An 18630-nucleotide genomic window follows, 5' to 3' on the forward strand; every position below is an offset into this window, starting at 1 on the left:
AAACGCGGCGCGGGTACACTAGGTCGCTCCCATAGGTCGCTCCGCAGAACTTGCTTCACCTCTCCAAAACCCCGCGCGGGTTGATGACGTCGCTCCAGAGGTCGCTCTGCATCTGGCGCGGGTACACTAGGTCGCTCCCATAGGTCGCTCCGCAGAACTTGCTTCACCTCTCCAAAACCCCGCGCGGGTGCGTGACGTCGCTCCAAGAGGTCGCTCCAAATCATGAAAGTCGTCGACAAGAAGTTTGGCTTGGAGCGGGTGTATCACCTCGGTGCAAGACGTCGCGCCAGCTTCGACTCTTCTGGAGCGGGTGTCGCATGTCGCTCCCGTACCCCGCTCTGGTGCTTTGCTCGTCTAAACAGCATTTCCCACTCCCTTTTTGATCCCAAATGCTTCTAAGTACCTCTAAGAACTCCAATGGAAACTCCACAACCTGATAAAGACTTATGCAATGCAAAAGGAGACTAAAACGCGTGATACCTAATCTAGATGATCAAAACATGCAAGAAATAGAAAGTTAAAACAATGTAATTATGCAAGATATCAACTCCCCCAAACTTGTATCTTACTTGTCCTCAAGTGACCTTGTAAGAACTCATAAGAGAGAGAGGTTGAAGGTGGGAACTCATAGCCAAAAGTAACACTTCCTAGCACTCAACTTAACATCCTAAAGAAACATAACAAATAGCATGAGCATTCTCCTTATTATACTCTAGCTTCTCTAGGCCTATCCATACTCTTTTTCCTCTTCTCAAGTTGCAATACTCTTTACCAACAAGTCCTTTCAATCAGCTCTCACATTGATTCGCACACACACACACAAGGTGGAGTCTCACAAATGGGCACATGATCTCAATCATTTGGCTAGGTATGCAATGGTTTAATATGAATGAAGAGATGGGTTCAAATGTTTTTATTTAATGGTGGTTATCACTCAAAACAAGGAGCTTGATCATTATGCAAAATTTATCTAAGATTAGAAGCAACTCATGCATACATAGATTCATTCTCATCATTCTACCCCATTTTGTTGTAAATGATCACAAGTTCTACCCTCTTTATCATCATCTCAAAATCAATCTAAACCCCCTCACATCACTCACCCAATGTACAACTCTCTTTTCTTTTCATTTGACCCACTCGCTAGGGATTTTATTTCACTTTCCACAAGCTCTAACCCTTTTTTCATTTCCTTCCCCAACTTCTTTTTGATCTCTTTTTTTTTTTTTTTTTTTTTTTTTATATATATCCCTAGGAGCTTCATTTTCATATATCTCATCTTTCTCACTCTCCAAACCCAAGATATTGAAATTTAAAACACACAAACCCCTCTCACATCCCCAAATGCTAACTCATTGTGCTAGCAAGAGATGAGAATAAACCTATGTCGCCTCCAATACTCTCAAGATTTTGCACATGACAAGCTATCAAAAGAGGCCTCACTCATGCAATTAAATGTTTGGTCTCAAGGAATGGTTAGGGTTTTAGGGTAAGGAGTGCCATTTGGGTTAACAAAGATAGGTATGAAGGAATAAGATAACCCAAATGTGTATGAGATCCATGATCAAGTACGCAAATGCCCATATGCAAGAGAAATTAAGTTCATTCAAGCCAAGTTTAGATTGGAGCTGATCTTAAGAACAATGCTAACATCAAGCAAGCAAACAAGTTTCAAGAAGAGTTTTCAAGGCTCGAAGCGTGCAAGGTTTTCAAGAGACGCTTAAGCTACTTGATATGTTTAACTAGGGTGTCATTTTGAGTTCTAGACAAGGGTTCTTTGCAAGGCATTTTAAATCATTGTTCCCAATGCAAGTGAATGCAACCTATATGCTCTAGACTCAATCTTAAAAGTGCAAGTGATGCAACTACATGTTTCTTTTTGTGTTTTTATTTTTTTTTTTTTTTTTTTTTTATGCATATATATATGTACAATGCAATGCATGAGACTCAAATCATCAAAGAAAACATATTAAATACTTGATGCCTCCCCCAAACTTAGTTCACACAGTCTCTGTGTTAGGAAGTTGGAGGAGATACCGAAAACAATTGCGAAGAAAAACTGGTATATACAATGGAAAGGTAGTGGAGTACCTGTCTAAGCGTTCGGGAAGAAACCCGAGTCCCCATATCCGGAGTCATTCGGGAAGGTAGTGTAGTATTCTTGGGGCTCGCTGGCAACTTCCTCGTTGTCGGTTTCAGCATCGGTTGAGGCAAGGGAAGGAGACTTATTCCCGGAGTTGGATTTATGAGCTTGGGGGTTTCGTGCCAGACGCAAGAGCTGGCGGGTAGTAAGGGGAGGTCCAAGGTCCAAGGAAGGGTTAGTGACAGGGTCATAGGGCTGAGGTTGAGGAACTGAGGTATCTCTAGTAACAAAGTCTTCAGAACTACATCCTCCTACTCCTCCTCTAACCAAAAGATCAGCCACCTTCTTCATGAATTGAGCTGAAGCTTCAGCTTGCTTCTTTACTGTCTTTTTAAGTTCCTTGTACTTGGTCTTTAGTTTGAAGATTGTCCTGTCCTGAGCCTTGTTCCATCTTTGAAGCTTGTCAATGTGCTCATGAGCTTCACGGAGAGGGCCATGGGGTAAGGCTGTTGAGCTCTGAGTAAAGTGGTAGCGAGGTGGACCATAGAGGGGGGTAGCAAATCCTTCTTGTGTAGCATCACTTGTTCCAGTCATTACATTACCTCTCGCTCCACCTCTCCTTCTCTTAGGAACAGTCACAGGATCTATAGGGCCGAGAGGTCCAAAGAGCTCTGATTCATCTATGTCGAAGTGGGTGATCCCCGCCCTTTCTATGTTTGTGAGTCTTCTATTGGGGAGTAGCAACTTAGCCATCTTTCCCTTGCGGAAGTAGGTGTAGACAACTTTCTCTTGATACCTTCCACTAATGTAAGTAGCAATCCTCAAATAAGGGGCATCAATGAATGCTGGTCCTTTGGGATCATTCCCCAAGTTCACACCATTTGCTATCAGCAGTGGAGTTATCATACCACCAATACCAAGCTGAGGCGATGAATCTGCTGTAGTCCAAACCCAATCCTTGTAGTACATGAGACGTTCCACAAAGAGACCAACCATTCCAAAGCGTTCGAAGATGTCAGTTGTGGGAAACTTCATCTTATCAGTCTCCTCAAACTCCTCAAGCTGTTCTGGTGTGACATTATCTCTAACAGCCCGGTAGAGTAGTCGCAGCTCTTCTTCATTGACTGTCCCTGGCTCCTTGCGAGGGTAGAGTGTGTGGACAAGTATCCTATGGAGATAACGCACTGCGGGATGTCTGATGGCTGAGTTCTTGTCATGACCAGTAGCATGCTGATTTCCACTTATCACTCTCCAAACACCAGTAGGAAGCTTCTTGAACCTTGGGAGGGTTTGATCTTCATTATCCTCAAGCCCCATCATTGCTCCAATTTCCTTGAAACTCATGAAATAGGTCTTTCCATTGACCTTAAATTTGATTTTGCCCCATCCCTGTCTCACATGGTTAGCCTCATAGAAAGATGCTTCAAGAGTTGCAAGGAACTGAGAAGAAGGTTCCTCGTAAGTAGGATAGGCCATGGAGTAGAAGCTCTCCATTTTCATGTGCTGCAGCATTGTCCTAACATCGTTTTCGATTCCTAACTCCTCCATCATCTTGGGGTCAGCAAAGCGTGTAGGAACCCAAGAAACACCTTTAACCAAGTGATGGTGTAGCTCTTCAACTGTTGGTGTCTTACTTCTGTCCCTTTCAAGAGCTATCCCTTTCCCTTTGGACATCTTGGCTTTCTTTGGTGGAGCTGGTTCTTCTTCTTCCTCATCTCTATAAGAAGATGCTACAGCCTTGCCTGCTCTTTTCTCCCTTTCCGCTGCCTTCCTTGCATCCAGAACTCGTTGCCTAGATGTCCTTTCCACTCCTTGTTGGTCTGGCTCAGCAGGTTTTAGAGGCTTTCCCCTCAGTTCAAATTCGCGTTTTGCAGCTGCTGCCTTCTTAGCTTCCATGTCCGTCTTGTTTGTCTTTGCCATTGTACCTACAGCAGTCAAATCTTGGTAGAGTATTAGCAAGAATCACAAGAGATGAGTTACAATGAATAATCAGGTCTAAGTAAAGCTAGCACAGTCTAAAACCATCCAAGCACTTCATTCCAAACAATATTCAAACCCAATGTGGACAATTTCGAAAATTTCCAATTCGCAAGAACCCTAGCTTTTCAATTTCGGATTCAACTCACTTCTACCACAAAATAAACAACCCAACATGATATATATGCTTTCCCTAGCCAAATTCACAAGAATCAAGAAGAAACCAAGCTAAATTTGAGTTTGAATTTCTAGGGTTCATGAACCCACGAAATTCATCTTTGAATTACCATACCTTGCTTGGATTAGAATGAAAAAAGATGAATTGATTCAAGAAATCAGACTACAGGGGCGAAAGCTTGGATTTGGAAACAAGAATGGGTTGATTTGAAGAAGATTTGAGTGAGTTATGGGGTTTTTAGAGTTGGGAAAATTGAGAGAGTGTGTTTGTGTTTTGGGGAAGAAGAGAAGAGAACGAGAGAGAGAGAAACGGGCGCGGGGTAGGGTAGGCGTAGGTCGGGTCGGGTCATCGGGTTTTGGGTCAAAAAATCATACCTGGGTTACGGGAGCGACGTTGGTACCTCGCGGCCACACCCCGCGCTAAACATTTTGTGTCCGTTTCTCAAATTGACGCGCGACCTTAAGACCTCGCGGTCACACCCCGCTCCAAACACCATCCAAAACTCGAGTCGTCGCGCGACGTCCAGACCCCGCGAGAACACCCCGCGCTGAAATTTTTTTTTTTTTTTTTTTTTTTTTTTTTTTTTTTTTTCTAATGAAGTATGTACAAGGATAGACATGGGACTTCCTCCCAAGTGAGCTTGTTTTAAGTCTCTAGCTTGACTTCCTTTCTTTTTAGCTAGGTGGGAATGGGGTCGGAGAGTGGAACCGAAGTTCTTTCCTCTTCTGTTGTGGCTCCCATGTAGAGCTTAACCCTCTGTCCATTGACTATAAAGTCTCCACCATCCTTGTTCCATAACACAATTGCCCCATGTGGCCTAACTTCTTTGATCTTGAAAGGACCGGACCATCTTGACTTGAGCTTCCCGGGGAACAACTTCAGTCTAGAGTTGTAGAGAAGCACTTGATCTCCAGCACTGAACTCTCTCTTCAAGATCTTCTTGTCATGAAAAGCTTTGGTTTTCTCCTTGTAAATCCTTGAGTTCTCAAAAGCATCAAGTCGGATCTCCTCCAGTTCATTGAGTTGGAGAAGTCTCTTCTCCTTTGCGCTCTTGATGTCAAAGTTCAGCAACTTAACAGCCCACAATGCTTTGTACTCAAGTTCAACCGGTAGATGACAAGCCTTCCCATACACAAGGTTGAAAGGTGTGGTTCCTAAGGGAGTTTTGTAAGCAGTCCTATAAGCCCATAGTGCATCATCTAGCTTGATGGACCAATCTTTCCTTGTAATCCCCACTGTTTTCTCCAAAATAGACTTGATTTCTCTGTTGGAGATCTCAACTTGTCCACTTGTCTGAGGATGGTATGGTGTAGCAACCTTATGCTTCACACCATTCTTCTTGAGAAGACTTTCAAACAGCTTGTTGATGAAGTGAGAACCCCCATCACTGATGACAGCTCTTGGAACTCCAAACCTTGGAAAGATGGTGCTTTTGAACATCTTAATCACCACCCTAGAATCATTGGTGGGACTTGCCACAGCTTCTACCCACTTGGAGACGTAGTCAACAGCTACAAGGATGTATTTGTTGCCAAAAGATGATGGGAATGGTCCCATGAAGTCAATACCCCACACATCAAACACCTCCACTTCTAGAATTGGGTTTTGAGGCATCTCATTTCTTTTGGTGATGTTTCCTCTCCTTTGGCATGAATCACACCTAGAGACAAAGTCTTGAGTGTCTTTGAACATATGAGGCCACCAAAACCCAGCTTGTAACACCTTTGAGACTGTTTTGAAAGTAGCAAAGTGCCCTCCATAGGATGATCCATGACAGTGTGTGAGGATCCCTTCAACTTCTTCATCAGCTACTGCTCTTCTATAGAGTTGATCTCTACAAAGGATGTAGAGGTAAGGTTCATCCCAATAGTATCGCTTCACATCTTTGTAGAACTTCTTCTTGGCATATCCCTCAAGATCAAGTGGCTCTCTCCCACAAGCTAAGTAGTTCACCAAATCAGCATACCAAGGCCCTTTCTCTTCAGTTGCCTTCACTTCTTCAAGTTTCTTTCCAGTTTCACAAACCGCTATCACTGCTCCAATTGCCATGATCTGCTCTTCTGGAAGCCCTTCATCAATAGGGATCTCACTCTCAATCTTCAGTCTAGACAAGTGGTCTGCTACACTATTCTCAACTCCTGGTTTGTCTCTAATCTCAAGGTCAAACTCTTGTAGCAGCAAGATCCACCTCAACAGTCTTGGCTTAGCATCCTTCTTGGCCATGAGGTGTCTCAATGCAGCATGATCAGTGTAGACTATGACCTTTGACCCAACTAAGTAGCTTCTGAACTTTTCAAAGGCGTAGACAATGGCTAGCAACTCCTTCTCAGTTGTGGCATACTTCATTTGGGCTTCATCAAGAGTTTTACTCGCATAGTAGATCACATGAGTCTTCTTGTCTTTCTTTTGACCAAGAACAGCTCCCACAGCATAGTCACTAGCATCACACATGATCTCAAAGGGGAGATCCCAATCTGGTGGCTGCACAATTGGGGCGCTAACCAGCTTCTCCTTCAACTTCTTGAAGGCTTGTAGACATTCCCAATCAAAGACGAATGCAGCCTCCTTGCATAGAAGCTTAGTCATTGGCCTTGCTATCATTGAGAAGTCTTGGATGAATCTTCTATAGAATCCAGCATGACCTAGGAAGCTTCTAATGTCCTTAACCGTCTTTGGTGCAGCTAACCCAACCATCACTTCAATCTTGGCCTTGTCTACCTCAATCCCCCTCTCTGAAATCTTGTGTCCAAGCACAATCCCTTCCTTAACCATGAAGTGACACTTCTCCCAGTTCAGCACAAGGTTGGTCTCTTCACATCTCTTGAGGACCCTGCTAAGATTTGACAAACAAGCAGAAAACGAAGATCCGTAGACAGAGAAATCATCCATAAACACCTCCACAACATCCTCTATAAGATCAGAGAAAATAGACATCATGCATCTTTGGAAAGTGGCTGGAGCATTACATAGCCCAAATGGCATCCTTCGATAAGCAAAGGTACCATAGGGGCATGTGAAAGTCGTTTTCTCTTGATCATTTGGATGTATGGGGATTTGGAAGAACCCTGAATACCCATCAAGAAAACAATAATATGGATGATTTGCAAGTCTCTCAAGCATTTGATCAATGAATGGCAATGGAAAATGATCCTTTCTAGATGCTTTGTTAAGTTTTCGATAATCTATGCACATCCTATGTCCTGTTATTGTTCTTGTCGGTATTAGTTCATCCTTATCATTTTTAACTACAGTCATTCCTCCTTTCTTTGGAACAACATGCACAGGAGACACCCATTTGCTATCCGAAATAGGATAGATGACTCCTGCATCTAAGAGTTTTAGAATCTCTTTCTTAACAACATCCTTCAAGTTGGGGTTCAACCTTCTTTGATGCTCTATAGAAGTCATAGATTCATCCTCTAGATGTATCCTATGCATGCATAAAGAAGGTGATAGCCCTTTAATATCATCTAGTGAGTAGCCTATTGCCTTTCTATACTTTTTAAGTTCATTCAAAAGTTTAGACAATTCATCTTCACTAAGCTCACTACTCACTATGACAGGGTAAGTCTCATTAGGGCCAAGGAAAGCATACCTTACACCATGGGGAAGAGGTTTAAGCTCCACTTTTGGTGCTTTGAGTTCACTCCAATCATCCTCTTGGAGATTCTCTTGTTGAGTAGCTGAGGAAGCATGGTGATCCTCATATGAAAGCTCCTCATTCTGTTCTTCATCACTAATCTCCCTGTGAGAGTCCAGCATCTTCACATAAGCATCACTTTCCTTGTTCTCAACCATTTGGACCTCTCTCTCAATTGTTAAGGCATGTTGTAGAGAGTCTTCAAGTGCCAACTCCTCTAGAAGTTCATCAGCTAACACCTCCATCTCCTCAATGTAGAAAGCTTGGCTTTGAGTAATAGGCTTCTTCATCACTTCCTTGATGTCAAAGTGAAGAATGTTCCCCTTTCCAAGGTGAAGATCAATCTTCCCTTCCTTAACATTCACAACTGCTCCTGCTGTAGCCAAGAAAGGTCTCCCCAGTATTAAAGGATCTGTTGGTTCTTCATCCATCTCTAACACCACAAAATCTGTAGGGATCTCACAATTTCCAACCATGACAGGGAGATCTTCTAGGATACCAATGGGAATCTTCACTGAGCGATCAGCTAGCACAAGAGAGAGTCTACACTTCTTGTATTGTGTAAAGCCAAGCCTTTTAGCAATGGAGAGAGGCATAAGGCTCACACTTGCTCCCAAATCGCATAGACACCTCTCAAAAGTAAATTGCCCAATGGCGCAAGGTAAAGTAAAGCTTCCTGGATCTTCAAGCTTCTTAGGGATGGTTAGCCTTTGGATAATAGCACTACACTCATGAGTAAGAACCACCATGCCTTCCATCTCCTTCTTCTTCTTAGTTACAGCATCCTTGAGGAACTTGCTGTATTGAGGCACTAGCATGAAGGCATCAATTATGGGCATAGTAATCTGAACTTCACTCATTTGTTTCTCAAATAAAGCCTTGTATTGCTCCAAAAGCTGTCTCTTGAATCTACCGGGAAAAGGAAGTTTTGGTTCATAGGGAGGAGGATTGAATAGAGCTTCTTTTGATGAAGTAGCAACTTCATTCTTGTTCTTCCCTTTCTTTTCTTCTCCAATTTTACCCTTTCCTTTTGCTTCAACTATTTTCTCCAAGATCTCTTCATTGGTCTTCTCATCCATAATAACTACATCATCATCCACATTGATGATCACCTCCCCATCTTGCTTCTCATTATCCCTAATGAGAGTTCGTGGTGGTAGCTGTTTTCCACTCCTAAGGGTGATGGCTTTCATTGTCTCCTTGGGATTTTGCTCTGGCTTTCCAGGTAATGCCCCTTGTTGGCGACTTGGCTGAGAGTTCATTGAAGCAAACTGATTCTCCAAATGGCGGATCTTGTTGTTGAGCTCATTGTAACTTCCATCAATCTTGGAGTGAATTTTCGTGAACTCATAACCCATTGTCTTCTCATTCTTGGCCTGAAAATCCAAAAGTTTCTTGAACATTGCATCCACACTTGTATCTGAAGCTGGAGCCTGTGAAGAACTTCCTTGAGCTTGAGTAGACTGATTGTTGTTATTGTTGAAACCAGGAGGGGTGTTTTGCCTAGGCTGATAGCTCCCTTGCTGAGTGTTTTGCCTCTGCTGGTATCCTCCTTGCTGGTTGTTTGAGTAGGACTTTTGCTGGTAGTTGTTGTACTGAAAGTTAGGTTCCTTCCTGTACCAAGAACCATTGTTGTTGATGAAGCACAGCTCTTCTTGTCCTTCCAAACCATCAACTTCATTAATCTTGGGAGGAATCTCTTGAATAGGACCACCCACAAAGTTGACCTGCTCTTGTTTAGCTTGGTTAGAAAGAAGCAAGTCCATCTTCTCCTGCAGGGATTTGATCTCTCTCTTTGTCTGTTGATCATCATTTCTGTTGACTCTATCATGCTCCTCGCTGTAGACGGAGTCGCTCTTAGCCATGTTCTCCACCAGTTCCTCTGCTTCTTCTTCAGTTCTCCCCAAGAAGAAACCATTGCTGGCAGTATCAAGCCTGTTTCTGCACTGTGGTAAGGCTCCTCTATAGAAGGTGCTAAGCAAACTCTCCTTGCTGAAACCATGATGAGGGCACTGAGACCAATAACCCTTGAACCTTTCCCATGCTTCACTGAAGCTCTCTAGACCTTTTTGTTGAAATCCGGATATTTCGTTCCTGATCTTAGCTGTCCTTGAAGTAGAGAAAAACTTTTCTAGGAAAGCTCTCTTGCAATCTTCCCAAGTAGTGACAGTGTCACTTGGAAGAGTCTTCTCCCATTGGTGTGCCTTGTCTCCCAAAGAGAAAGGAAATAGCTTCAGCTTGAAAGCATCTTCAGAAACACCATTTGTCTTGGACAAGCCACAGTACTGATCAAACTTGTACAAGTGATCAAAAGGGTCTTCAGCAGCAAGACCATGATACTTGTTGTTCTCTATAGTGTTGAGCAGCCCTGACTTGATCTCGAAGTTGTTGTTCTCCACAGCTGGTGCTCTGATTCCCAACCTATGACCATGAATGTGAGGTTGATCATAGGCTCCAATGGCACGAGCTTGGCGCTGTGGATGTTGTGGCTGGCGCTGTGGTCTAAAATGATCAGCTCTTGGACCATTGCCTCCTTGGGCTTCACCATCTTGAGGCAGATTCTCCATATCAAACCCCAACCCTTGCAAGTGAGCCTGTTGCTCTACTTCTCTTCTTTGTCTTGCTATCTCCCTCTCAAGTGCTCTAATGTCTTCAACTCTTGGAACTAGGTTTGTTGGACCTCTGCTCCTTGTGTTCATACACCTGAAATGCAAAGAGAGAAGAACAAAGAGAAGCAATAACACAATTAAATAAAAATTGACTTAGTCTCAAGCAAATGACTAAATCCCAATGTCACAATCAACTTAGAATTTGGCAACGGCGCCAATTTGATGATAGGAGTTTCAAGGCTCCTAATCAAATGTTATAGTATAAAGGATGTCAAACCATTTCTAAGTGATTCTAAAGCAAAGGGAATGCAAGACCATGCTTAATCTAAGTGCTACCAGTTTTTGAGATGTTTGTAAACTAGATTACTACCTAAAATGCAATAAAGGACAAAGCTTTCTTTCTTATAAGAAGAGAGAACTCATGGGCTATGGGAATTGATCTTGGGTGATCAAGATTCAACCTAAAGGTGTCAACTTTTAACCAATCTATATCTTCCTTAGGCCTAGACACAATACTAAACAAACTCTATCCCTAGATGAATGCTCATTTACCTAGATAACTCAAGCATCAAATTCCTTTGGTTGAATGTTACCTAAGTAATCATTAATCTCAAGTCTACTAGCCATCTTAACACCTTTAACAACAAATCCCTTTGGCAAAGGATGTTAAAAGCTTAGGAGAGTTGGTTCAGGCATTTCATCAAACACCTTCCGGGTATGAAATGCCTAGAGCTCAACTTTAGAGAGGCCAACTCTAAAATTGCATTAAAAGCCCTCTACTAGCAAGGAATAAGATTGATCTATCCCTAAACACCTTAGATCTAGCTTAATCACCCTTAATCTCCCTAACCCATGAATCCAAAAATGACTACTCACTACTCTCCATGATGAGCCCAAGAATCAAAGATGATTTGGTGCTAAACATGATAAGAGATCAAGAAAATCAAGCAATCACAAGAGAGAAATGATCAAGATAAGATCTCTTTCCTAAAAGTCCTTTTGTGATTTGATAGAAAACAAGATATCCTGGTGACATTAGGTTTAGAGAGTATTTATGTGAATTCTAAAACCTAATGGGCTTGCTTAATCACTTCAAAAGCCCAAATAAAGCATAAGTTTTCGACATAAGATAAAACGCGGCGCGGGTACACTAGGTCGCTCCCATAGGTCGCTCCGCAGAACTTGCTTCACCTCTCCAAAACCCCGCGCGGGTTGATGACGTCGCTCCAGAGGTCGCTCTGCATCTGGCGCGGGTACACTAGGTCGCTCCCATAGGTCGCTCCGCAGAACTTGCTTCACCTCTCCAAAACCCCGCGCGGGTGCGTGACGTCGCTCCAAGAGGTCGCTCCAAATCATGAAAGTCGTCGACAAGAAGTTTGGCTTGGAGCGGGTGTATCACCTCGGTGCAAGACGTCGCGCCAGCTTCGACTCTTCTGGAGCGGGTGTCGCATGTCGCTCCCGTACCCCGCTCTGGTGCTTTGCTCGTCTAAACAGCATTTCCCACTCCCTTTTTGATCCCAAATGCTTCTAAGTACCTCTAAGAACTCCAATGGAAACTCCACAACCTGATAAAGACTTATGCAATGCAAAAGGAGACTAAAACGCGTGATACCTAATCTAGATGATCAAAACATGCAAGAAATAGAAAGTTAAAACAATGTAATTATGCAAGATATCAATTCTATTACTCAAGTTTGAACTGGTCTGCGAAACCAGACTGGAACAGAACAACCAATGTAATACAATTCCCTATGGAAGGATCTCGCTATCTTAGTTAAAGAATCAGACGACACATTTTCCTGACGAGGTACAAAAACAATCGAGAATTCCGTGAATTTGGCTTTCAACTTCATAAATTCCTCCAGCTCAGTAGAAAAGCTCGGCCATGCTTCAAGGTCTTTGATCATCGAGATTAAGACCTTGCAGTCAGTCTCAAAAGATTGACATGTCGATACCTGGAGCATACACTCCATTGCCCAAGATAAAGCTTCCAGTTTAGAATGCAATGGTGAGATTTGTCGTCATTGATTTCTTGCTCCCAATAGTTGCGTCACTCCTCTTGAATTTACCCATGTCCATCCATAACCACTAAAGAGTGTGTCATGTGTCCATGACCCATCTGTAATGCATCGCTCGGAGATCGGAGCCCCTTCTGTATTTTGTTCTTCCACTGTTTCTTCCGGTCTTTGATTTGCGTCAAACCAAGCTTTGCATTCAGATTCAGCGTGTCTGACAGTTTCCAAAGGGTCTCTGTCTATTCCTCCAAATATACCATATGATCCAAGGGTATGGGTCCTTGTCCAATTCTGGATCTTCAATATCATTCTTCCGCCAGAATAAGTAATATATATTTGTGAAGTGACTTCCACTTGGGAAAAGTGTTGGAGGTGTTGGGGTTGACGCATATGCCCATGTCTGTACGGCAGGAGGACACTCAAAGATGGCATGATTTATAGTTTCATCATCTGCACCACAGCGAGGATAATAGTTGTCGCATCTTATATGACGATGAGTCAGATTACTTGTTACTGCTAGTTGCCCCGATATCGTCTTCCAAATAAGATGTCTCATTTTTGGAGGAGCTTTTATTTTCCAAGCAAAGGCCTGAAGCTTTGTAATACTAGGCTCATGCGGCTCCAATGATTCTTCTTTAAGCAAGTCTGTTGCCATCCAATAACCTGATTTGACAGTGTACATCCCATTCTTCGTATAGCTCCAACAATATCCATCTCGACGGTAGTCTTGGCTTATGGCCAGCGACTGGATCAATGTGATGTCCTCCTGATGGACATAATTCTCTAGCATTTCAGTATTCCATCTCTTCCGGTTTCCAATCATCAGACTACTTACTGGCATCATCGGGTGAAGTACTGGTGCAATTGGCCTAGCTGGTCTCGCCGGTATCGTTGGGATCCAAAGATCTTCCCACATCCTAATTTTATTCCCAGAGTGTACCTTTTGTCTAATTCCCAACGTTATTAATGGCTTTGCAGCCATTATACTCCTCCACCCATATGAGGGATTGTTTACATCGTTTAATCGCAGCGGCGAGCTATATCTAAAATATCGTCCTTTCAATACTCTTGCCAGTAAAGAGTCTGGGAATTGCACTAATCGCCATAACTGCTTTCCAAGTAATGCGAGATTAAATTCATGGATCAACCTGAATCCTATTCCTCCTTCTTCCCTTGATTTGCAGAGTTTCTCCCACTTAACCTAGTGAATTTCTCTCTTAGGAGGGTTCGAGCTCCACCAGAACTGTGCAATGGCACTAGTTAAGTTCTCACAAGTTTCCAAGGGGAGAAGAGGAGTTGACATTACATATGTTGGTAGCGCCAGCAGTATAGACTTTATTATCACCTCCTTTCCTCCCCTTGTTAGCCATCTTCATGTCCAGCCATTAACACGGTTTTGTAGTCGCTCCTTCAGAAAGGCAAAGAGCCTAACCTTTGAACTACTAATATCTTTGGGGATACCAAGATAGGAACCCATTCCTCCCTCATTATCAATTCCAGTTGAATGTTTTAGAGTATCCTTGACATGTTCAGGTATCCTCTTACCAAAGAGTAAGGACGACTTTTCAAAATTAATGCATTGTCCCGAAGCTTTTCCATAGTTCCCCAGTGCTTTCATGATTTCATCGCATTCACGTGGCTCCACCTTGCAGAAGAACATGCTATCATCAGCAAATAGAAGGTGGAATACCAGAGGGCTAGCACGTGAAACGCACATCCACGTAATCTTCCCTTGATTCTCTGCATGATTTAGAAGGCTAACGAGCGCTTCTGTGCATAAGATGAATATGAAAGGAGACAAATGATCTCCTTGTCGCAAACCTCGTTGTGGGGTTATGTTTCCTCTTGGTTGACCATTGAATAAGACATGGTATTTCACCGATGATACACATCGCATTATCCATTCAATCCATATTTCTGAGAACCTCATCTTCTTCATGACCTCACTGATAAATTTCCAACCTATCGTAAGCCTTGCTCATGTCAGTCTTTATCGCCATCCGCTTCTCTCTTCCCCCAGAGTTCGTGCGTAGAGCATGGAACATTTCCTATGGAACAGTTCCTGAGCTATAGTTTGTCAAACGACTTATATTATAAGGGTTTTAATTCTGGATACTGATAAATCGGACAATACTAAAGTAGGTAGAGACATGTTATGTCATTTTTGAATGGTAAAGTATTTATATGGAAAAGCTATAACTAATCACAATACTATGAGTGGTTCAAAAAAAACACTATGATATTTTTCTTTTTTGAAAGAAAAAAGGTTAAACCCGGGTCTATTAAAGACACAGATTTAACCCCCGGGTGGGAGGTGCAGCCCACGACAGGCCCTCTCCCAGGTTTTCATACGGACGTATCCGTAGCTGTGGTGAGCAGAACAATGTGACTTAGTTTTCGCAGTAGGAGGATCAAACCCGGAATGTGTTTGCATCCAAGGCCCGTCCACTACCACTGGACCACAAGGCCCGCTAACTATGATATTTTTCTTGAACAAGAACTTCCGATAACATTGTTGTTTTGATTTGGATGCAATGCATGCGTAGTTTTGAGACAAAGTAGAACTTAGAGAATGGCTTATCAATATTGTTTCTACATAATTTATCTTTTGATATGATCGTTGATTTATTAAAACTCTAATCTTACTCTATTAAAAGGGAAATATAAACCACTCTTAGTATGTCCACGTCATCCTGAAAATTCAGGCCAATCAGAGAGTTTAAAATCGCCACGTCACTGCTGCTACTGTGTTAGACTGGACTTCTTTGTGGGTTCTCTTAAAATATCATTAGGCCCACCCCAGCTAAAGCCATTTTCAAGCCTCGAGAGTCTCCCTGACTCTTTCACTTCATCTCCTTCAATGTATGTTTTTTTTTCTAGGTTACCTTTTCAATCAATGATGATCTTAATGCTATTCTTGAATGTTTTGGTCCACCTCCCCCTCGATCCTTCTGCTATATAAAATTCTATGTCTGAACCTAAATCCCCCTATATCAAAAACCTATTCTGCAGAAGCTACATACATAGTAATGAAATCCACTAGAAAATCTCAGCTTTCCACCGGAAAGTGATTCGCGATACCGTGCGAGTGAGGCCAAACACTTCTCAGTCTTCATGCATTCACTTTTCTTCAGTAAGGTTTCACCAGGACCTGGAGATTCCCAGTTGCTTTTTAAGCTAATCCATTTCTGGGAAGCTCGCAATAATTCCAAAGGAGGCATCATTCTCGGCCTTGAGATGCTGATGATTGATGAAGAGGTATGCGTCCATATTTCAATATTATGCTTCTGATTTCATACACGTCTCTGATTTTTTCTAACAGAGAGAGAATATGTTAACAAGATTCTATCCTGAAACTCAACACCTAAAAATTTTTAACGTTAAGAGATAATTTTTAAGATTAGTTAAATAAGTGACCATCTGTGAATATGTTAATGGTTCTCAATATCCTTTTATGTAGTAACTAAATACAGAATTGTTCATATTGAAATCTACTACATATTTCACATTTTTATAACAAATAATTATTTACAAAATAATAAATACCAAAAAGTTTAATATTAAAAGTAAATTATGGCTTCAAAACTTAAATAATTGCTGAATCATTTTATTAGTTATCAAAATTTACAGATTTAAGTATTCAAAATTATTACACATTTATAAAACTATATATTTATATGAAATAAAGGTTATTTACCTATACTTCAAAAAATAATTCAAAATCAATCAGACGATATATAAGAAAATATATAATATACATAAGATGATAGAAATGTTTTTTATTTTATTAAATGTGGAGTATTTTAAATTTTAAGAAAGATTTAAACATGGTTACAAAAAGATTAATAGTGACATTTAATATGTTAAAATAAATTAATGATATTTCAAACAAACAAAATATATCGAAACAAATAAATGATATAATATTAAAAGAAACAAAGTTATTTTTTTTTTTGAAAATCTAAGGTTTAATGTTTATAGACAAACAAACCGCGCGTAGCGCGATAAAATCTTAGTTATATTAATTGTGGACTATCTTACATGCTGCCTGCTAGTAGGTCAGCTTTGATGTAACCCAACAACTGCTAGCTAGACCATAATAAAATAATTAAACATCAACAAATAAAAAAGACATACTCCCTCCGTTTCAATATATATGATGTTTTAGGTGATTGTTTTTGTTTCATAATAGATGATGTTTTCATATATCTAGGTAACTTTAACTTTATCAAAAACTGTGTATCCAATTGTGTATTTATTATTTTTGTTTATAATTAAATAAATTAGTTTTAAATTATATTTTAATAATTTTTGTTTAGAAAATATAATTTTCTTAATATGTGTGCAAAGAACCAAAACTTCGTCTGTTATAAAACGGAGAGAGTATAAAATAGATGATAAACGATAAATTTGTGTTAAAAAAAACAGAAAATTTGTAGAAAAGAGAAAGAGCCACGGATATAAAAACAAATAGAAAAAGAAAGACAAATAATAAACATGTTCAGATAAAATATTATCAACAACACCAACTAAACCCATTGTTTGTTAGCTTTTGGATGCGGACCCTAATCATTAAATTGTTTTTGATACGCATTGTCTAAATTATTGTTCTACTTCTACAACCAATCACATTACTTTTCTTTTTATTAAGAAAACACAATAATTCGAAATATCCTTTAGCCAAAAAAAAACAATAATTCAAAATATCAGCAGCCTATCGTGGTATGGTTTAAACGAGAAGGTGCAGCCATATCGTATGTATGGGTTTTTTAATAGTTGATGTTTTGGAATCTGTCGTTTTAATGGAAACGTTTCAATCATGTATGCTAAGATGGAAGAATTGCTCTGAATAGTGTTGTTTATGAGAGTTATGCAAGTTCCCTCGATCCATTTTGAAACGAACTGTTTAGATTTGATAGATATGACTACTAGTTCGGTGGACTGCCTATTTTTCGTTTATATGGGCAATTGACAAAAAGAAATTTTTTTGTACAGCTGGAGAATGACGAAGATGATGATGATGATGATGATGATGAAGAAGGTATGTATCTTGTATTCCACTCATAAAGACAAAGGCATTCTCAGATTGACTTTTGTAAAGCACACGCTAAGGCAAATTATTACTGCTTTATATGTTTTCAAAAAATTAATCATTTATCTATTGGTAATGTAATCTCTTATTTTATAATCATGGATTAGTATCTTCACGGAGTGTGATTGGTTCTTTCATTTCATCATCTTAATATCTAATATAGTATGTGCCTCCTTCAAATGAAACAAATAAAACATCATAAAACTCATAACTAATATAAACTTCAAATCTTTGACCCAAAAAAATAATATAAAATTCAAATATATATCATAATGTATGATGTTTTGATACTAGCACGAAGCTTGTATGATAGGTTGTAACTATTGTTTCTCTTGTCAAAAACTTGTAACTCATTTATGAAGTCAGATTAAGTACATAAATACATTCAGGTCGGTTTTGGGTAACCGGATGAAACATTCATTTAGGCCCCCAATTTTTTTTGAAAAGAATTACTTAAAGAAAGACCCCTAAATTTGTTAAAACAATTCCCAAAATTTATAAAAAAATTTTTTTTAATGAAATCTTTACTAAGACTCCCAAAATCTGTCCTGAATACATTGTATTACATGTCATTTCACATTAGTTTTTAGCAAGTACGTCTACTATTTGTTTGTAATTTCGTATGTCTTCCATAAGATATGATTAATTTGTGACTCATAACACGACACATTCTATCCAACCCTAAATCATTCGTTTGTTAGACGTGGTCAAAAGTAAGCATGATCAAATATTTCATAGCTGGCATATATGTAACGGTTGGAACCTAATGGACACGACGTGCATTTATATGAAATTAGGTGAGCATAATGGCATTGATATTGCATTTGCATGGCAATTTTTCCATCTTGCTAATTTCTTTCGATTGCAATATGTTTATTACATGACTGATTAATTAAATTTTACACGAATTTAACAAAAGAACACGTACGCATTTTCAATTTTTTAAAATAAATTATTTCTCAAATTGTTTATCTCGTAAGAAGCTTCTTCTTCATATATTTTTTTATTAAAGAAATGCGGAGGAGAAGAATAAACG

The 18630-nt window shown here is 40.2% G+C and overlaps 2 protein-coding genes and 1 non-coding gene across 3 annotated transcripts; 1 reads left to right on the forward strand and 2 right to left on the reverse strand.

Annotated features, from left to right (window-relative positions):
* Positions 1–4847: 4847 nt before the first annotated feature.
* On the reverse strand, positions 4848–12627 carry LOC125580285. Its single transcript, XM_048744584.1, has one exon. It carries the CDS (start codon positions 10575–10577, stop codon positions 4917–4919), a length of 5661 nt encoding a protein of 1886 aa, XP_048600541.1. The 5' UTR covers positions 10578–12627; the 3' UTR covers positions 4848–4916.
* LOC125581234 lies at positions 9874–9980 on the forward strand. Its single transcript, XR_007318934.1, has one exon. It is a non-coding gene; the product is annotated as a small nucleolar RNA R71 (small nucleolar RNA).
* Positions 12628–13874: 1247 nt separating the features above from the next.
* Positions 13875–14441, reverse strand: LOC106428998. The gene has a single exon (XM_013869739.1). The coding sequence runs from the start codon at positions 14439–14441 to the stop codon at positions 13875–13877; it is 567 nt and encodes a 188-aa protein (XP_013725193.1).
* Positions 14442–18630: the final 4189 nt, after the last annotated feature.

Source organism: Brassica napus, chromosome C1 (assembly GCF_020379485.1).
Source record: "Brassica napus cultivar Da-Ae chromosome C1, Da-Ae, whole genome shotgun sequence".
Classification (NCBI taxonomy): Eukaryota; Viridiplantae; Streptophyta; class Magnoliopsida; order Brassicales; family Brassicaceae; genus Brassica; species Brassica napus.